This window comes from Solanum dulcamara, chromosome 7, assembly GCF_947179165.1.
Source record: "Solanum dulcamara chromosome 7, daSolDulc1.2, whole genome shotgun sequence".
NCBI classification, from domain to species: Eukaryota; Viridiplantae; Streptophyta; class Magnoliopsida; order Solanales; family Solanaceae; genus Solanum; species Solanum dulcamara.
This window is the reverse complement of record NC_077243.1, coordinates 73,477,149-73,499,303: the sequence shown is the minus strand read 5'-3', so window position 1 is coordinate 73,499,303 and position 22,155 is coordinate 73,477,149. Positions and strand designations below refer to the sequence as shown.

At 36.2% G+C, this 22,155-nt stretch overlaps 1 protein-coding gene across 2 annotated transcripts; it reads left to right on the top strand.

Annotated features, from left to right (window-relative positions):
- The first annotated feature begins 15,677 nt into the window (after positions 1 to 15,677).
- Positions 15,678 to 21,443, top strand: LOC129895868 (uncharacterized). 2 transcript variants are annotated; one of them, XM_055971640.1, is made up of 9 exons: positions 15,681 to 15,984; positions 17,572 to 17,702; positions 17,811 to 17,868; positions 17,961 to 18,095; positions 18,214 to 18,816; positions 18,893 to 19,036; positions 19,252 to 19,362; positions 19,952 to 19,993; positions 20,660 to 21,443. In XM_055971640.1, the coding sequence occupies exons 1-9, from the start codon at positions 15,913 to 15,915 to the stop codon at positions 21,275 to 21,277; spliced, it is 1,914 nt and encodes a 637-aa protein (XP_055827615.1). In that variant the 5' UTR covers positions 15,681 to 15,912; the 3' UTR covers positions 21,278 to 21,443. The 2 variants fall into 2 exon arrangements, with proteins under 2 accessions (XP_055827617.1, XP_055827615.1); XM_055971642.1 differs by lacking the exon at positions 19,252 to 19,362 and having other exon boundaries at positions 15,678 to 15,984.
- The last annotated feature ends 712 nt before the right edge of the window (positions 21,444 to 22,155 follow it).

Sequence of the window (22,155 nt, the reverse complement as noted above, 5' to 3'; positions counted from 1 at the left end):
AGGAGCAACAAATAGATCTAGAGGGCATAATAAGATCTGATGTAGCTCGGAGATTGAGTCTGAGTGAGACTCCTCCAGCTGCATCTGGAAACAAGGAACCTTAGATCCAGCTTGTGTTCAGCAATCTGAGGAGAATGGGATCAATGGAATAGTAAAATCTGTTATCACTGTAGCTGCAAAATCGAAAGAAGTAACAGAAGGGGAAACTGAAGGAATAAAGATCAACAAAGGGAAGGAGAAGATAGATGAAGACGAGCACAAGGAGACATGGGTAAATATGTGTAATGACCCAGAAGGTCATTTTTGAAATTTTTATAAAATGATCATTTTACCTCTCTCTTTAGTTGTCCTGGGTCATTTTTGATTGGTACCAGGTGTTGATTTTTAGAAAATTCTATGAAAAGTTAAGTTTTTGGAAATTTTGAGTTTCATAAGCTTTAAATATTAAAAAGTAGTATTTGGGTCAATCGGAGTTACAGGTCTCGGAATGGAATTCCGTCGATTCCAACAGCTCTGAAATATTGAGATTGGCTTAGGAGACTTTACGAAATCAGTTTTGGAGTTGGAACAAAGATTTGAGGCCTTGAGTTGAGAATTTGAGGAACTTTAAACCAAGGTTTGACTTTGGTCAACTTTTGGAGTTCCGTTGCTCGGAATGGAATTCCGACGACTCCTTTAGGTTCGGGAGAGGATTTTTGGTCTAGAAGAAATGTTAGTTGAAGTTTTAGAGGTCCCAAGCCCATTTTGATATTTTGAAGGCCTAAGTTGGTTTAGTTGCGACTTTTCGAGTTTCGGGTCAAGAAAACCTCGAATTCGAATTCTGATGATTCTATCAGCTCCGAAATGGTCAAATTAGTCTAGTAGCATTGTTGGCATGACCATCGAGACAATCGATACGAGTTTGGGGTCATTTGACGCTTTTGACTTTGAAAGTTAGCATATGGTTGACTTTGGTCAACATTCTTGGAAAACGCGTCCGAATAAAAATTCTGACAGCGCGGTTAATTTTGGAATGTCGATTTTGGTCTAGAACGACCCTTCGTTCACTTTTCGAGGCTTTCAGACTAATATTGAGGCCCTTTGTAGAATGTGACTTAAAATGACTCTTGGGTGTGAGACTCACTTTCTATTAAAATGATCTCGTATGTAAATTATGAATGCGCCATTGAGTCCGGAACATCGAATTTAGTGGGGTAGCATATATGGTTTATTTTTATCAGATTCCGAACGAATTTCGAGCACCCCATCGTAGATTTTGGATTTTCCAAAATCTGAAAAATTGCAGCAGCAGCCGCCCTTTTATTTTGGGATATTTCCTCCAACTTTAAAACCCTTTATCTTGGGCTATAGAGCTCCAAATTGGATGATTCAAAAGACAAAATTGTGATATTTCTCGTGGAGAATGTATTGGATAGATTGAAAGCTGATTTGGAGCATTCGATTCAGGTAAAAATCGTAATTTTATTTGCAGCAGTGTCTATTTTCGAATTGAGTTTTTGAAGAACTTTGAGAAATTATTTTTTGACCTATATAAACCCAATTTTGGTGATTCAAGGGTCTAAATTCAAGAGAATTTCGTGAGAAATCTCTTAGTGAGCTCAGATACGTGAAGTGAAGCTTCGTTTGAGGTAAAAATGCGTGTTTATTTACTGATTTAGTCTTTATTGAAATGAAATTTTGTTGAATTTTGGAAGAGTGTATCTTGGTCAATATAACTCCATTTTGAGTGATTCTTGAGGCTACATTGTGGATTTTTTTGCAAGGATCATCGTAGTGTAATTTGTTTAGGTTGGAAGGGTCTCGTTTCTTCGGAATTAGTTGATCTTGATGCTGTCATTTTTAGGTCTTTTAGTTGGAAATTATGAGTTTTGATTGCATGCTCGTCCCGCGTAAATTTCCACCCCAAATTGTGTTATAAATATGATTTGTGAGCTCGGGGTGACGTTTGGAACCTGTTTAGGGGGGTCAAATCCAGAATTTCATATGCGGGTTTCACAATTTTTATTTTAGACCCCGAAATTGGTCTGCCTCCAAAAATTATGAAATTAGTGTCTAAATGACTGTATCGACGTCGTAGTTCTGTTTTTGATAGCGTGATAGCATTCCAAAGCAGTTCAGAAGGGAAAAGCTTCGGGACAGTAATTTAGAGCTCACGTATTTAGCCTACAGGTAGGTTACGGTTTTCCTTTCTTTAGATTGAACTGGAATGTCTGAAAGCATGTAGAAATAGTTGGAAATAGGGTTGGGTAGTTTAATTGTATATCTTAGGCGTAAGAAATCATGATTTAGGCTTTTTATCGGGGTTTTTGGGTATTTAGAAGCATGTGTATCCTGTCGTTATTTGTTAGTATTATAAGGAGATTTAAATGAGCATGTTGTTGATACTGTGGAGTATGTTGACCTTAGTATAGGATGTAAACTTGCTTTAGATGCCACGACGTCGCTCCGATGGACTTAAATCCTTGTAGAATGGTATAGCGGGCTAGTGCCTAGTAGCTTGGCCTTAGTTAAGCGTCGCTATTAAGCATACCCTCATCCATAACTCGGTATAATCGTGACTTTCATGATGCGTCGGCAATAATAGATTTCGTGATCGTTGACTTTGGCTCCAGTTCAAGTTTTGGCAGTATATCAATTGACTCATTGGGGAAAAGATTTTTGGTACTGTTGTATTCTAGTTGGGAAGGAGAATATTTGGCATCATGGGATAATTTATCTATGAGCATCCGGGTACCCAGCCCCGGCCTCTGCCGGCTTTCTAGTATGACGAGCATCCGGGTACCCAGTCTTGGCCTCAGTCATATCGATGTTTTATAGCGAGCATCCAGGTACCTTGTCCCGACCTCGACTGTACCAATGTATTATGGCAAGCATCCGGGTACTCAATCTCGGCCTTGGCCACTTTGAACCTTCGAGCGAGCATCTGGGTCCTAGTCCTGGCCTTGACCCCTAAAGCACCCCTTGTTTATTGACTCTTGGAGATTTGGGGCTTTGGAAATGCTACAGTTCTTCGGTTCCTGACATTGCAGATTCTTGGTTCCTAGCCTTGGTAGTTGTAGCTATTTTGTGTACTCGGCGAGCTTATGGGGGCTCATCCGGGTTTTTATTTAACTTGCGCACGAGTGTACTGACTGGGCTTATGGGGGGCCAGTTGGATATAGTTAGTTATAGTTCTCATAGATAGTACTCTTTTCCCTTTTGATGCTCGTGTTGATTCCTATTTAGGCTTATTTCTTTTTTTCATATTGTTTCTACCTTTTCTTCTCAGTCGGCCTATGATGCCTACTGGGGACCTGTTGTCTTGGTACTCATACTACACTCTGCATCTACTTTCGTGATGCCTGACAGAGCACCAGCTATCGCCGTGGATAGATCGAGCCTGTTGCAGTGGCGTTTTTGGATCATTTCTGTCTCCTTCAGTATGGATGACCCGTCTTTTGCCTTTTGAGACTAGCCAGTTGTTGTATATATTTTCGGTCCACTTTCGGGACTTGTACTCGTCTTTTATTTTGTAGCAGCTCTGTACTTGTGACTGCCAGGTTTTGGAAGGGATCTTTAGTTGTTTATATCATATTTTGAGTTACTTCCGCTTAATCTTTCTACTTATCTTTATAATTCTCCACTCTTGTTTAGTTTCTGCCCTCAAACCCATTACTTGATGTTCCGGGTTGACGGGTTGACTTACCTACTGGTGCGTTATAGTAGGTGTCATCATGACCTAAGGAATTGGGCCGTGACAATATGTTTAAGAATAATCGAGTTGCTAACAATGGTATGAATCTAGCTTATTTTACTCCGCAAGTAATAGAGGGTCAAGCTGTGGTACAACTAGAAGAGGAGGATGTTCAATCGGAAGAAGAGAAGTGGAAATGTGCACTTATTGATTATGTTGTGGGAGAATGCCCTGGGTACAATACCATGAAAAGATATGTGAATCTGAACTGGACAACTGTGATAAAACTTGATGTATACTTTCATGAGGAGGGCTATTATATTGTGAAATTTGAGTCATTGAATGATATGAAGGAGATACTATACTCTGGGCCTTATACTATTAATAATAGACCTATAATATTGAAGCAATGGAGTTCTGATTTTGACTTTGGAAATGAATTTTTAACTGAAATACCGTTATGGGTAACATTTCCAAAGTTGCCTCTTAACTATTGGGGAGTAGGATCTTTGAGTAGAATAGCAAATGCAATTGGAGTACCTTTATTTGCTGATGAATGCACTACTAAGCAGACTAGAATATCTTATGTCAGAATGCTTATTGAAGTTAATATTACCAAAGCTATCCCTCAGCAAATTACTGTGATAGATCCTAGTGAAGGAACCTTTTTGCAACAAATGGAACTGGAATGGAAGCCTCAATATTGTGATAAATGTCAGCAGATTGGACACATATGTCAACCCCCTAAAATGAACAAGGATGCACAGACAAGGAGTAGTAGACCTGTGAAAAAAGTAACTCAAGAATGGCAATATAAAGGTGTGATTCAACCTCAGATGCAACATGTGGATAGTGAAGAGAAGGAGCAGGTATCTAGTCTTAGACCTAAAGTTAGAGATGAGAACAGTTTAATCAAAGGTCCAATGCAGGGGAAGCAAGACCAGAACTTAGTCTTGAAAACTTTCCAATTCTGGCAACTATATCAACTAGAAATGGGTATGAGAGTCCTATGAACAGCAAACTTGCTTCACTACCTGTTGATAGAGGTGGAGCACCTAAAGCTGGTTTATGAAGTGGGTATTTTGGAGCCTGAGGGGTGTGAATAAAAGGTATAAGCAAAAGGAACTCAAAAACTACCTTTAGGGAAAAAGAATAAAGTTAGCTGGACTGGTGGAAACTAGAATAAAGGAACATAATATGAAGGCAACAATGAGAGGAATAACACCTGGATAGGGGATATTGAATAATTATCATGCAACTTCTAATGGAAGAATCTGGGTGGTATGGAATGAGAATTGGTATGAAGTTGAAGGAATACTAAGTACTGCATAAGTAATGCATTGCGAAATCAAGCACAGGAACAAGGAACAATATATTATGCTAACTGTGATTTATGGTTTCAACACTATAGAGCTAAAGAAGAGTTTGTGGGAGGATTTGAATACAATTGCACAAGGAATTTCCCTACCTTGGCTTATAGCTGGGGATTTTAATGCACTTTTATACCTTCAAGATAGGCTAGCTGGAGCAGTAGTTACTATGAATGAAGTCAAGGACCTGGCTGAATGTATTCAAAATATAGGTATAACTGAATTGCCTTGGAAGGGAGCATATTATACTTGGACCAATAAGCAGTATAGGGTAGATAGAATCTCAAGTAGAATTGATAGAGCTTTTGGTAATTGTGAGTGGTTGATGCAATGGGGACATGTTTCTACTGGATATGAAAAGCCTGGAATATCAGATCATTGTCCTATGCTACTTACTCTACAAGAAAATCAACAGGAGGTTAGGGTGAACTTCAAATTTTTTAATGTGTGGACTCAACATGAATCCTTTATGCATATAGTTGACGACATATGGAAGCAGTGTTATAAGGGGGGGGTGGGGGGGTGGGGGGGATAATATGGAGCAGGTGTGGAAAAAGCTTAAAGCACTACAATCAAAATTGAGGAAGCTTAATAATTATGAATTCAAGTTTATTAGCTAGAAGATTGAAAAGACTAGGGATGACCTTGCTAGAATTCAAGAGAGTATCAACAACCAAGTCACTGATGCGTTGATTGATCAGGAAAGAGAGGCAATACTGAGGCTAGAGAAGTGGTCCTTGATTGAAGAAAATGCACTAAGACAGAAATCGAGAGCAAAATGGATACAACTTGGGGATGCCAACAACAAATATTTCAGTGCCTTGATCAAAGATAGGACTCAATAAAAGTAAATTAAATGTATAACAGCATTATCAGGCTAGGTATTATATGAGGCTACAGATATCCAAAATGAGTTTGTGCAGTTTTATAAATGATTAATGGGATCTTCAGCAAATACTCTACCAGCTATAAATATTATCTCATATAATAAGAAGAGGGCCTATTCTATCTAGGCAACAGAGGATTAGGCTGTGTGAAAAAGTGTCTGAACAGGGGATATATATGAGGAATTACAGGCCATAGGTAATGATAAGGCCCCAGATATTAATGGATATAATGTTTTCTTCTTCAAACACACATGGTATATCATCAAGCATGAGGTTATTGATGCAGTGAAGCAATTCTTTTTCACTGGAAAGATATATGATCCTATTAACTGTACTCTAGTAACTCTTGTGCCAAAGGTACGTAGTCCAAGTATTGTGAAAGAGTTCAGAACCATTGCATGTTGCACTGTACTTAATAAAATTATTGCAAAGGTCTTGGCCAACAAATTGCATGATGTTATGCCCACAATTATTAATGATAGTCAGGCAGGATTCATACCTGGGAGAAAGATCTCTGGTAACATTATACTAGCTCATGAGTTGGTAAAAGTTTATACTAGGGAAAACATATCACCTAGGAGTATGCTGAAGTTTGATCTACATAAAGCTTATGATTCTGTGGAATGGTTCTACTTAGAACAAGTACTGAAGGAGTTAGGATTTTCTGAAATGTTCACACAGTGGGTCATGGCATGTGTGACAACAGTCGGGTATGCTATTGTTGTGAATGGAAACACTTCACAAGCTTTTGCAGCAGCTAAAGGACCTAGACAAGGAGATCCTATTCTCCTTTCCTATTTACTATAGCAATGGAATACCTTAGTAGATATCTTAATGGCCTAAAAGAGGATAAAACATTTAAGTTTCACCCACAATGCTCCAAATTAGGCATCACTCATTTATGTTTTGCTGATGATCTGCTAATATTCTCTAAAAGGGATATAGAGTCCATCAAATCCCTCCAAAAGAAATTCTTTATATTTTCTCAAGCTTCAGGTCTGCATGCCAATCTGAGTAAGAGTTCCATTTATTATGGAGGGGTGGCACCATTAATTAGACAACAAATTATTCAACAACTAGGATACACAATTGGTGAACTTCCCTTTAAGTATCTTAGTATACCATTGTCATCAAAGAGACTAACTATTTTACAGTGGTATTCTCTGATTGAGAAAATTATGGCTAGAATTAACTCTTGGACTACTAGGAAACTATCCTATGCAGGGAGAGCACAAGTGGTTCAAACAGTGTTATTTGGGATTCAATCTTATTGGGCACAGATATTCATTATTCCTGCAAAAATTATTAAGCTGCATGAAGGATTATACAGGAGCTACTTATGGTCAGGTGAAGGACAAGTCACAAAAAAGGCTCTTGTGGCCTAGGAAAGAGTATGCAGTCCTAAATCTATAGGGGGCATGGGCTTGATTAATATGCAGCTATGGAACAAAGCAACAGTTGCCAAGCTATGCTGGGATTTAGCACACAAAGAGGACAAGTTATGGATCAAATGGATATACACTTATTATATAAAAGAACAAGAGACGTCGCCAAATTCAGGACAGGCAAGTTGGATGGTCAGGAAAATCATGAATGCTAAATAGATGGTGGATCAAATGCAACAAGCTAGAAGCGGAAAGGGAAGTATGATTAGGCAAATCTACCTGACTATGATAGGGGATCAGACCAGAGTAGAATGGAAGTGTCTTATATTCAAGATTGAAGTCAGGCCAAAAGCTTATTTCACTATGTGGCTCCTGCTTCAACAGAGATTACTTACTGTTGATAGGCTAACCAAATGGAGATTGGAAGTGAACAGAACATGTGCATTATATCAATGTGCAGATGAGAGTGTTGAACATGTGTTTGTCCAATGCCAATACTCCATCAAATTATGGAACAGATTACTAGAATGGATTTAGAAGACAGCCCTTCCATCCACAGATTGAAACCATTTCTTGCAATGGTGCATCAACCAAGGGAAGGGCAGGGCATTATCAGAACAAGCTTTTAAAATTATTATGGCTGAATGTGTGTATGGAGTATGGATAGAAAGGAACAATAGAGTCTTTGTAAAGAGGAGTAGAATAGAAGAAGTAGTGGCCAAAGAGATAGCCTACACTACCATTGTTAAGTCTCATGTTAGATTACAAAGTTTTCTTAGTACTAACAATAAGTTTTGTTAGAGCCCAAGTAATGAGGGATACAAATGAGAACAAAGTATGTTGTGTCTAGTTACTTGATATGTAATGACGTTTCTGGTAATTAATATAAGAGTTGGTTGTCAAAAAACAAAAAGAGTTATATGAAATATTACAAATACATTTTAAGAAAAGTGATTGAAAAATTATAAAATATATTAAGCGTAAAATCATAAAAGGTCAACAAAAATGTCCATAAGCTGTAAAATCATAAGGTAGATATGACTTTATGATTTTGGCTTATAAACATTTGATTATAAGCAATTTTGATTTTTATCAAATACTTAAATAAACAAAAAAATATTTATAATAAATTGACTCAGAAGTCTATAGTCATAAGTTGAAAATTTAAAAAAAGTCCGTTTAAATTAATTTATTTTAAGAGTTTTTAATCCACAATGATTTTAAAAGCATTTTATCAGTATTTGATTAAAACAAAAGGTGTTTTTAAGTCCTTAATTTTAAGCCCCCAAAAATATATAAATATCCCAGCATTTGTTTTCAATCATCATTATGGGTCAGGAGTCTCAAAAATGCCAAGAAATGTACATCAATTTTTAGTAAGTGATATTGTTTTCTTCATATGCCTGCTAACTCATAGCCAAGTTTGTCTTTATGATCACGCATCATCACATAAGGAGTGATATCCTTATAGTTGACAACTTCAATTTAGTATTGAGCACAAAAGAAAAAGGTAGTCACTTGTGTTGGTAAAAACAACTATCTACTTGGTTGATATATAAGAAGATAACTTACTGACTCCTCAGCTTCGATAATTTTTCGGAGTCTTTCTTGAAGGACTCGAACTCGACTCTCGATTTTACGTAACTTTCTCCATCGTCTATAAGCAAACCATAGGGGTAAGTTTCTGCATTCTCTTTGATCTTCTGGTATTGTTCTTGTATCTTGTCTGCCCAATTAGTATATGGGTAGCTTCCCAGCTGCTTTTTTGCTTTAGCTGATTGTTGACTACCTTTACTTTTTTTCCTAAAAAGTCTTTATTGGTTCCTTGATTTATCACTTGAATTTGTACTCAAAAAGAGAAAATCACCCGGTAGATGTTTGTTGCTTGGCTGCTACTTGGTTACTTGTTTGTTCCATGGGAGGCACACAATATTCTCTAATATGCAGAAACTAAAAGTAAAATTACTTTGATACTATAACGCCATAAGTTATAAATTATGACTTATAATCTGTTTGATTTTATATTGACTTATTTTAAATGCTTTTTGGCTTATGGCTTGTTATTTTAGCTTAAAATAAAATGATTATAAGTATTTTTTAAAATTTATCCAAATACTCTATAAGTGTTTAAGAATTATTTTGACTTAAAAACACTTAAAACAAGCTAATGCAAATCGAGCTTGTTTGGCCAAGCGGCTAAAAACTACTTATTTTATAAGCACTTTTATTAAAATAGTTTTTCAGAAAAGTGTTTTTTAAAAATAAGCAATTTGTGTTTGGTCATTTCATTTGAAAGTATTTTGATAAACCGATATGTTTGACTAAGCTTTTTTAAAAATTGCTTTGAGAGTCAAATTACGAGTTATCAATGCACTTTTAATATTATTATTTTATAGAAAAAAATATTTTAAATATCTATTATAAAAAATTAAATTAAAATTTTATTTTATTTAATTAAAAAGTACATATTACAAAATTTTCAATGAATCAATATTATACATATACAAATCAATAAAAATATTAAATATTAAAATAATATCAACATGATGATATAAATATAATTAAGAACATCAAGCCAAACAACTTAAATAATTATTCGACAAATTAAAACATAAAATAATAAAAAAAAAAGATTTTACATCATGAAGATATGGTACATCAACATTTGCAACCATTGCAGTTATTGGATTGGTGTTGCTATATTTGGGATTTAAATTTGTATTGTTGAATTTACTTTGTCCCTTGTTTTGAAAGGATTTTCCACATTATGTTTGATGATATTATGCAAGAGAAATATTATTCTGAAAAGTGTTTATTTCAAAAGCGCATTCTAAAAAAGTACTTCTGGTAAGATGGACGTTTGTAATCCTTCCTTCTCACTTTACAACAACCATTAGATTAATGATTGATAGTTTCCATCCTAAGAAGAGAACAGAGGATAACATAATTGCCAATTATACCAATCAAAAAGATTATTTGTGAATCTCTAAACTACTGGTCTACGTTATTATTGTACTCGGCAGTTCAATCCAGAAATTAAAAGCATAGCTTACATCTTTGATTTGCTATCCTCCTGCATAAAATGCCTGCAAAGATGAATATAATAGCAGGAATTTATTATGATGATGAAGGTGAGGAAAGGCGATGGAGTGGTCATGATGACATGGATGAAAGGAAGATAATACAGATTACGAAAAGAAGGGAAGAACACAAACTGAATTTTGATTTAAATAACAAAACTGAATTTTACAAGTGATCCAATATTGTACTCATTTGACAAGGAAAGTTAGTCTAACTGTCACGATCCAACCCACCGGATCGTACGGGTACCTACTCTAACACTTAGGTAGGAGAACCCTCAACCCTTTAAACAAAAGAACATGCGAAAGTTTGACAAAATGCAGATTAAAAGTCTAAAAGAAATATGAGATCGCTGTATGTTAAATTAAAAACTCTCCAAAGGTTTATTACAAAAAAAACTTTAACGCCCCCAAGGATACTAGTATAAACAGGTACAAGAGCCTCTAAGAGTACAGTTTATAAATAAAAACAAGATACAGCTAGGGCTGTACAGGGCAAACCGATAAACCGCACCAAACCGACAAACCGAACCAAACCGGAAAAAAAACCCGACTAGTGGTTTGGTTTGACTTGGTTTGGTGTTTGGAAAAAAAACCCGACCATTATAGGGTTGGTTTGATTTTAACTAAAAAAAACCAAACCGAACCCAAACCGATCCGATTATAGATATACTAATTTTAAACTATGTTATACATAAAAATATTTATTAAAATGTAATTTATAAATATTTTTTAAATTTTTTTCATAATTTTTGTTTTCTTTCTTACATTTAGATTTGGACTTGAGAAGCTCATCTAAATAATATACAAAAAAAGCTCGTCGTATAAAGTTATATTATAAAGTTAAAACTTCAAACAGTGTTCCGCATCCATCTTATATGTTGATATTTTGTACTAGAACTCTTTTTAAGAAGCATTGCTCTGTGCTTTTTAGTAGATACTATGAAAAAAACCGAAAAATCCAAAAAAACCGAAAAAACTCAAAAAAATCCGAGAAACCCGAAAAACCCAAAAAAAACCGAGAAAAATTGATATCGAAAAACCCAACTTTAATTGGTTTGGTTTGGTTTATAAATTTAATAACCCGACACAAATGGTTTGGTTTGGTTTGTAAAAAATGCGAACCAACCCGGTCCATGTACACCCCTAGATACAGCTCTCACCATAAGGAAGGAAGAGTAAAAGCTGTTGGATACTTATCTTCGTCTTTACCTATAAAATATCACTGACCCTTCAACCAGACTATACTAAGTGGCATAACAAGAGTAGTATGAGTACAAACAACACGTATTGGTAGGCATCATCGGTCAACCCGATATCCACTGCATAATATATATAAAGAAATCAACAAGAAGAAAATATGCTCTTAAGGAAATGCACTCGCCAAATCCTTATGCACAAACTCTTATCATTGTCATTAACCTCATTAAAGTCGTTCAAGCCTAACTCCCATCCCTTCTAGTTGGTCTACTGGCAACTTTATTACAGATCAGGCCTAGCCTTTCTATCACATAGAGGAGTTTTCGAACTACGGCCCACCACCAACTCTATCTAACTAGTCTATTGCCTTCAGCTTTCACACCAACACTTGGCCCTAGAATAAATAACATCTCACTTGAAAGATGAAAATGTTTAGGTGGACTAAGGCTCATATTCTAACAGCGTTGGCCCGCCATGGCGGACCTAACCTGCTCTGGCGGCCTCGCCACAGTAGGATTCCTCTTGCCAGGGCATCTTGCCTTGAGACAAAATCTCCAAATTCTCTCCCAATCCCCTTTCTTCACATGTACCAACAGGACATCATCAATATCTGACTCTAAGTCACCAATCTTACTAGATCATCCATCAACTGCTTTTCACTTATTTACCTACGGCCTCATACATACGATGCTAACGCGTCTAGCCACCATAACATAATCTGAACATGCTTATACAGAAGCATATTACCAATTTACCATTTCAAGGTCAAATATATAATTTTACAATGTAAATCTCAAATACAACAGTCAACATGATAACCCTTGGACCTTCAGTCTTTTCATATCAATTATTACACATGAAGGACATGCTCAATTATAATCGGGTCAATTTCTCTATCATCACATATATACTCAAGATCAATTCAGAGATGATAGCCACATAATGATTCTCTCACAAAATCCATACCTAAACTGTTAGTGTGTCGGCGTGACACCCGATCCAATAGTTAGTATGTGTCGGAACGTGACACCCGATCCAATAATTAGTATATATCGAAACGTGACACCCGATCCAATATATGTGTCAAAACGTGATCGTCGATCCAATATATGTGTCGAAACTTGACATGCGATCCAATATCATAATCACAAATACAATCACAGTCCACAGCAAATAGTTCACATAATTGCACAATCAACTAACAGGTTCATTGCATACAATATTTCATCAAGCTTTCTTTATTCAATGCATTAATTTTAGTAGAGCAAGATCAAGATTATGAATTTCATGGTCTTGAAATTGTACACAAATCACAACAACATATCAATCACCCAACCACAATAATTAAATGCATAGTAAACACCACAGTATTACTCAATAACTATTAAAAGTCTCTCTATGATATAGACTAAACCATAACCTAAAGCCACATGTAATCAAATAGGTTCATGATATGAGATTTATCAACACTAAGTCATTCACAATCACCCTTTATTTCATGATTCGCATTACTCAAGTAATTCAAAAGGAATAATCAACTTGAACACACATAATTATTTGTATAAACACATCCCTTTATATACATCAATAGCCCATAATCCTCAAGTCTCAGGATTTTATTATGATCCAGCTATTGTCTACACTTAATCTCACTAGAGTCATTGACCTTTTAAATAGTTTCACCAAGGTTAACATTCAAAGATTGGACCTTTATCACTAGTCACGTAATAATCATGACCCACAACATACATTCTCACTCTTAACAATAATTGACAATCATTTAACCACCTAGATTCTGTGCCCGAAGGCCTAGACATGAAATCTCCCATCAATTTATATTATATTAAGCGATGAGAATGAGTTTATAACTATTCAATTGAGAAACCTAGCCTACCTGGGCTCCAAACAGTCGTAGAAGGACTATAACATGATCTCTGATTTTTGGAGGGAGAAACTCTGGAGACTGGCCTGAAACACATGGGTTGTAGCCTTCCTTGTGCTAGGAATCTCTTCTTTCCTTCTCTCCAAGCCTAGAGTAGTTTTTTTGGGATTTCTAGGGTAACCCTCATCTATTTTGGAACTTTAGAGAAGAAGGAGATACTAAAAATTTGCCCCTTTTTAATTCTGGCCTGTTAAATCCTGCTACGGCAGCCTAAATCCCGCTATGGCGACATCAGCAAGGACAATGCTCAGTAAATTGAGTATAACTTTTTACTTCGTACTCCAAATGAGGCAAATTTGGTGGCATTGAAAAGAATACCCATAGACCTTTAATTTGATAGGTTATGGACCACCTAATTCATTATAGTCTGAGAGTTATGGTTATTTGAAGTTGACCTTAGTTTAAACTCAAGTCTGAAACTACATCGGAAAAACACTTTCAACTTAACTTTGTGCTAGGGGCATTGTACGACCTTAATTCACAACTAATGCACTCGCATATCAAATAATTGATCCTACTCTTATGACGAATGACATTCATATATCTTTACTGTATGTATTTTTAGTAACACTAAATAGGTTGTTACACTAACTATGACAAATAAGCACATGTACAACTACAAGCTAAGTTTGTTATATCTATCACAAGGAATTAGAGACCCACATTGAGGGAATAAGTTGTGGCCTCCTTATATGATGTTATTGATCAATCCCCCTATCATAGGCTTGACTTATGTAAAGATCAAATACTGTTGCAGAGTCCAAAACTGATATATCCATTAAGTCTAGTCCTTTGCTTTGTTAGTGTTTGCTATCTCTTGAGCCATTTGAAATGTTTTGGCTATCCAAAATCTGAAATTTTTGGATTCATATCATCATCCAAGAGAACATTGCTTGCCTTCAGATCTCGGTGAATGACCATTAAACATGGAAATTAAATCATTGATTCATAAGTATAAAGTTTATGTTTATAATCTAAGACGGAAATTAGATAAAATCGTATGTATGATTGTAGTACAAGATTAAATATAATTTATTTTGATTATGAGAATGATATAACTTCGACTTCTTGTGCTAATACATTTTGTTTGTAGTGAAAGGATCAAGTAGAGATAATTATTTATGTTCTAAATATTTATAAAACAACTTCTCTAGATCATTAAATGTATTTATACTCTTAATCTGAATATAATTGTTATAACCAATACAATTGATTTATTATCTTGACTTATCTAAGGTGAGACTCTACTGTGAGTCAATATATGTCTAGTAGGTTGGACGATAACAAATATATTTGCGAAATAATAATTAGTTGATAGAATCTATTGTGAGTTAATATATGTCTAGTAGGTTGGACGATAACAAATAATATTTGCGAAATAATAATTAGTTGATAGAATCTATGTCTCGACCTTGAGATTGATAATACCCCTTTATTGTACTTAGAGTTTCCATTAGTCACATGAAATAAGTTAAGGGAAAGTATATAAGATTAAATCGCTCAATGAGTTAAATTGTCAGAAATTTAATTTAATTGATTGATATATGCAATTTTAACATGAGAAGTTAAATAAGATTTAATAAAGAATTTTAAAATTAAATTAAAAAAATGCAATTACAATTTTTTTATGAAATAATCTGTAATTTATTGTTTTAGAATTAATTCGTTCACTTTGCAAATTAATACCACAATTGGAAGTCTCATTAATCAGATTAGTGGTCCCTGCAGTCGTATGAGGGATCAAAGGAAGAAGGAGGAAGAAAGAGCGATTAACGATAGAGGTAGTGACAAAAAGAGAGAAAGGAGAAATAAAAAAATTCTAAAAACTTAAAATTAAGGAAAAAGGTCAAACTTTTTTTGAACTCAATTTTTTCCCTATTCCAATTAAAAAGTTTAGTCATTAATTACGGTACACGTGCTAAGCTTTCATTATTTAAAAATAAAGGTAAATTTTATTTATTTTAATAGCAATAAAAACATATTTAATCATAATTATTAACAAAGGATAAATTTACTCTATCTAGCATAGTAAATTTGCCCTAAAATATTTTGTGTTGGGCACACATAAACCACCGTATATTTTCAAAAAATTTCCTAAATAAAAATGGTACTAGTAGTACTTTGGTAATGCAGGTACGAACAAACAAAGGAAACGGGCTAAACCGGTACCCGATTGTACTCTTCCTATTACCGATGAAAACAAAATCAAATTAAGCAAAGAACTAAAGGTACAACCCTAATCAGCACAAAAAAATAATAATCTAAACTCCTGAATTCCCCGAACGCCGACGAACTGTCCCCCTGTCTCGTCGTCGATCAACTTCCGTCACCGCCGGAACCCAAGCATACTCCGTTTGTACTTTGCTATAATCGACATGGTCGAGGTTGAGGCTTCTCCACCTGATCTCAACGACAAAGCTTCTCCTTCTCACTATACAATGACAATGGTTCTAATTCTCAATTCCCTTCGATTTTACATCTTGATTTTTTCCTTATATCGTACCTCATTTTGTTGCTTTACAGTCAATTTTCGATTTCTTTGTTTTCGCCCAAGTGCAGCATCCACTTATCATTCATCAAATCAAAGCTTTCATGATCATTTGGCTCTCTTTCAGTTTCTATGTGTACTTTTGTGTGTTAAATAGCCGTTCAGCTTTAGACTGCAGTAGGAATTTACTAGAATTAGAGAAGAAGCTATTATTCATTGAAGCAGGACATATCACTTTATGTGGCAATCTTACCTTTTTAGTCTCTATACAAAGAATGTTAGCTTTCTATAATTAGAAATAACTTAGCTTCAATTTTTTTTAATCTTTAATGAAATAATGTATAGCCACACAAATTTTATTTTAGACTACAAATTTCGAAAGCCTTCATTTCTTTCTTAAGCTTTGTTTCGAGTCAAATGGTTCCATATAGATTGGGACAAAGGGAGTAGGCAACTGCTTAACTGTTTGGACGAAGAAAAACAGAGTTGCTTAAAAATGTTACTGTACCAATTGTACTTTTTTTAGAAGGTAGTGAACAGAGCACAACAACAACAACAACAAACCCAATGTTATCCTACAAGTGGGGTCTGGGGAGGGTAAGATGTATGCAGCCTCCCCCCCCACCCACCCACCTTTATGAGGTAGAGAGGCTGTTTCTAATTGACCCTCAGCAACCCTCCTTTATTCAGGCTTGAACCGGCAATGTGAGCGAGCTCATACAGGCAGAGTTGTAGTGCACAGGGCACATGATAATTAAATTACATTTAAAAGATGATGTAGAAAAATGGAACAATCTAATCTGGGTACTGTATATTTAGCCCTTTGTGCCTGAAAGTATGATAGTCCAGGTTTCCTGTCGCGGAGTTATTGACTTGTCAAAGTACTAGTGGGATTCTGAAGAGACTGAGGATATCTACCATGTAAAAATGATAACTTTGTCTTTAAAGTAAGGACACTATACTATCAAAGTGCAGGTATCAGCTCTGCTTGGCTGTTTTGTATTGGACTATCAGCATATTTCACTTCATTACATGGTTTAATAGCATGTCAATCACAAAACAAATGCACTGTTTATTAAGGAAATTGACAGTATGAAGAAACTGACATTGAGGAGTAGCTGGATCTTTACTAAATTAGCCATATGAATAAGCCTGACTTTAGGAGTTGCTGAATTTGCATGCATAATGCTGCAGCCCGCTTGCAGACATGTTTTCAGCTAATGCTGTAGTTGGGAGCATCATAGCATATAACAGTCGCATTTTCTTAATGTGGTGAATTTGTTCATTTGCTGTACAGTCAAAAGAGTTCATTTTTTCGGATTCTATGTGCTTTTTGGCATCATCGTCGTGATTTGACTCGTTTGTAACATTTTTGGTGTGGAATTTTAGCATACATGTTCTTTTTTTTGATGATGATAAGGGAAACCAGCAGCCACTTTGGGTGCGCACAGGGTGGAGTTTCAGCATACATGTTTTCATGTTCTTTTTTTTTTTAATGTGGATGGGTATTATAAGTAACTGAATTTCTCCATTCTTTGATTTTAAGGTGCCCTGTGATGGAGAATTTGCAATGGGAAAGAGGAAGGATCAAGGTATTAGTGAACCAGAAGGGAGTAGAAAAAAGAAGAAAAAGCAAGTAGCCACTCCTCGTCCTGCTTGCTCTTGGGTGCACTTCAGGTGACATGTTTATTTGAGCAAAATACCTTATTTTTTGTAACATGTTTATCTAATTTCCACTGCTTTTGGACTACCATGTTTTGCTAACACTGGGAATAATATTTTCAGCCGTGACTTTATTAAAGAGTATAGTGCTACACATCCTGAATCTTCAGGCCTGAAAGCTGTAAGAATCTATTTGTATGTATGAGATGCATTAGTGTACACCTGTTTGTTACACACACACAAGCAGGTTAGTAAGAGCACATCACTTTTCAGGCCACAAAGGCAGCATCAGATGCATGGAAGCTCATGGGTCCTGAGGAGAAGGCAAAGTACACTACTCGTGCCCGTGAAGTGTGGGATAAGTACCTGAGCTCAGCACCTGCCCGTGCTCCTAAGCCAAGAAGACAGGTTAAACTCCTCCCCCTCCTGAAGGTTTTCTTTATTTGATGATGGAACTGGTAACGCTAAGAATGGTTAATATCTTTGACTTCTTATGCTCAACTTTATTGATGGATTACTTATGCAGACCAAACTAGTCACAAGGTGTTCCCCTGGCCGTCTACTAAATGTCTTACAACGGCTCACACCTGACCAGAAGGAAGCTGTAAAGAGCATGGGGTTTGGTAGCATCCTTGGCCTCAGATGTCGGACTCTTCGAAGAAGCTTGTGTCTTTGGTTATTGGAGAGGTTCAATACTGTAAGACGCAGCTTGGAAATCTGTGGTGAGAGGATACCCTTAACTCCAAGGGATGTGGAACTTGTAATGGGCTTGCCTGCCAGTGGAAAAGATGTGGTGAACTCAGGGTCTGATGAATTGATTTTACAATTACGTAAAAGATACAATGCAACCAATCGTGGGATTTCTGTCCGTCTTCTGGAGGAACGACTTGCAGCTCCAGAAGCTGGGGAGGATTTCAAAAGGTCATTCGTGCTTTATGTAATGGGCACTCTTTTGTGCCCAACTGCAAGGCTTGACGTAAGCCCTTCTTTCCTCCATTTTTTGACAAATATGGATGTACTCCATCAATATAATTGGGGCAAGTTCTTGCTTGACCGGCTAGTGCGGGAGATATCTCGTTTTCGTCAAGGGAAGCAACGCGCAGTTGGGGGCTGTCTTTTGTTTCTCCAGGTGAGTGTGAATGATGTGAATACCCATCTCTGTTTTATCTAATTAGTGCTTAATTTAATCTTTCATTGGTTTGCAGCTCTTTTACTATGAGAGTGTTGCTGTTGGAGCAGCATATGAATCAGCCCCTGTAGCTTTTCCTTGCCTATTCTCATGGGGTGAGGAGGAGATTAGTGAGAGAGAAAAGCAAGAGAAGGAACTTGGTGGTTATGGCTCAGGGGAGGTACATTCCAATTGTCTGATTTATTGAACCAATATTTTCTCATATTATTCTAGTTTTATTCTCTCTCTTAAGCCGAGGGTCTTTCGGAAACAGCCGCCCTACCTTTCAAGGTGGGGGTTAGATCTGCGTACACTCTACCCTCCCCAGACCCCACATGGTGGGACTATACTGGGCTTGTTGTGGTTGTTGTATTCTAGTTTTATTCTCTCATGCAGGTAGTCTGCATGGAGAGAGGACTTGGGATGGGGTCATTGGGATACAAAGCCCAAACTGATGGTATGCCGCTGAGAGCAGTGGAACCAATGCAAGAGCTTTCTCATGCACAGGTATAGGGGAGGTGTGGTTTAGTAATTTGTTGTTCTCATAAGTAACCCGTTAGTCTAATAGTCATAACTCGTAAGTATCAAGTAAGGCCTGGTATCTGTTCTTACGTCGTAATATATTCATCTATATGGGCGTTTAGTGTTGACTAAGTACAATGCTTAAATTTGTTTGAATATAGTAGGCTGTTGTCAGCTGCCTATATTTGGCAGCCTTAGTCCTCATTGACTGTTGGCCAAGTCGCATACCAATTTATTAATGGAGATAAAAGCTAAATACAGGTCTTTCATCTTCTTAATAAATCAAATTAAGAACCCTGCAGACAATCTGTCAGAAGAAAAGAAAGTACGTTGAGAATAAGATCAACATAGAGCTGATAAAACAGAGAAGGTTATCAAAAATAGCAAGGTGTATGTTTACCTCAGCATTTGCTACAACTTACAATAGTTTTTTCCTTTGTTCCTTTTTTGGGGTAGTTGGATGAGGGGTAGGGTGAGGAGTACGTTGGGCCTCAACTCCAGGTTGCCATATCTGTGCTTTTGTTTTCCTAATATTGTGTTATAGATATCTTGGTGACTTTCATCTACTTTGCAGGAAATGGAAGATCAAGAGTATGAGGATACCTTCACAGAACAGGTGATTTGCCATCGAATTCTTGCTCTCTACTAATTAAAATGTTTTACCTTGAACTGAGACCCGAAGGAGCATGTTACTATTATCATTTTCACACATGATTTGTACTATGACCTAGAAGCAAACGATATTGAGACGTTAGAATTAGATTGTTTGGGTTCCTTAAATAAGAGATTGAGTGGCTAATGAGGGTAAATCATGAATAAAATATCACAAACTAAAAAATAGTTATCCTAAACCCAAATACATATGTGGATTTCATTTTAGCAGCAATACCCTAATTGCTCTTGTATTTGGTGTACGTCCAGAATTCATTTATTGATGCCTGAGTGGAAGTGTGAAAATGATCTCCCTCTGCTACTACATTTCATGGCAGATTAAGATGCTTTGATGTTGTAATATCTTTTTCTGTTGAGTATGTCAACGTTGTAATATCACTTTTTAAATCTCATACTCTTACTAGAACTATACGTAGCTCTCTGTGCCTGATAACTTATGACAGTTAAATCAGGGTAAATATACTTTTAAATATCTCAGAACCTGAGAGGCTTCCCCAATCGTCTCTTTTCTTTTCTTTTCTTTTGAATAAATTATCATTTATGGTAAAAGTTAATGTAAGTATTCTCTTAGAATTGACGACCAAAATGATTTGCTGGTGCTCCCCTTCAGGAACATGCACACACAGATAGCATAGAAGGAAATGTAGTCTGTGCAGAGATTGAAGTAGCTGCTGGTTCAGGACCAGTACCTTGCGGAAACATCAAGTATGGATGCACAGAAATTGTTGATTACTCAAAGAAAAGAGATCACGAAGAGGCCTGCCTTTTTGCACCATGCCCATGCCCTCTCCAGAACTGTAAAGTTGTTGATTCCTCCAAACAACTCTCATCACATTTCAGCAGTGAGCACTGGGATTCAGGGAGGCGCTTCCAGTATGATTGCCCATTGCGTGTCTCGTTGAGCAAGAAGGAAACTTTCCTTGTTTTACAAGAAGAAAAAGACGGGGTCCTCTTTCTTCTATCCAAGGGAACACAAAGTATAGGGTATACCGTTGTTATTACTTGTATCAGTCCAAGCTCATCAAAGGAATGCTTCTTGTATGATGTTGTATCAGAAAGAGGAATCAGCTCACTGAGATTGAAATCATCTGCTCATAGTTTTCCAGGTAGATTTCAAGGTTTACCCCCAGTGGATTTTCTCCTGGTTCCTTTTGCTCATCTGAGCTCATCCGGGCAGCTAGATTTAGAGATTCGTGTATGGAGCCCAACGGAGCCTGGATCAGAGTGAGCTCAATGGATGTAACATAGTAGCTTTGTTTGTATAATTGTATTTGTCAGAATGTAGGAATATGTGATTAATCAACATATTTGGAATACAGCTTCCGACAGACTTGCTGTTCATCAAGGCAAGCGCGGGTTTATTTATAAACAAAATGCAGGAAAATTATTGATCATATTTTTGTCCATAGAACATTACAACTTTGCTGTTAGGGAGGGGGTAACCTTTGTTATTATATTGCCCTTAGGCTGCAAAAGAGAAATTATATGTTTCCAGTATATCATTGAGCGTGCTTTCGCGCAAAATCATGAGAAATTTAGCCTTCAGTGAGTAGGATTTATTCCGTTAAGCTTGTGAAGAAGCAAGCTTATCTTCGCCCTGACCGGCTGTTGCTAGGTTTTTGCAAATCTACCGAGCGTTTTGGGATCTTTGGCTCGAATTGTATGAGGCAAAAACTTGTTTTAAGTATAATTCGTACTTCGCAGGATGAGCCTTAATCCAACAGTAATGCAACTTAGGTCGACTAACATAAAAAAGATAATTCGTGTTACATTTCTCAGTTTAATTAATATAAACAAGATTAGTTTTGGATATATTTTTTCTAGGGATAATTAAAATATATACCAAAAAGTTATTAGTTTAGCCACGATTAATTTAGCCATTTTGGCCGTGGCTAAATAACTAACTACTAATCATGTGGAAACATAATGAAGAGATTAATATTTATGTAATAATTAATAATAAAAGGGTTGTTATATATGATGTGGTTAATAATAATATAAATTATTATACATGAATTATATACTTTAAAAAGAGAACTTTACATTTAAATTGTTTAATCACCGTATTGTTAATACATGCATTCTTAATCTACATTCTATATATCC

What these genes read in the sequence shown, in the direction of transcription:
- LOC129895868 (XM_055971640.1), top strand. Translation starts at nt 15,913, where the DNA reads ATGGTCGAGGTTGAGGCTTCTCCACCTGATCTCAACGACAAAGCTTCT. An exon ending in CTCACTATACAATGACAATG is followed by an intron (nt 15,985 to 17,571) that starts GTTCTAATTCTC and finishes TTTGATTTTAAG; the next exon opens with GTGCCCTGTGATGGAGAATT. An exon ending in GTGGTTATGGCTCAGGGGAG is followed by an intron (nt 19,037 to 19,251) that starts GTACATTCCAAT and finishes TCTCTCATGCAG; the next exon opens with GTAGTCTGCATGGAGAGAGG.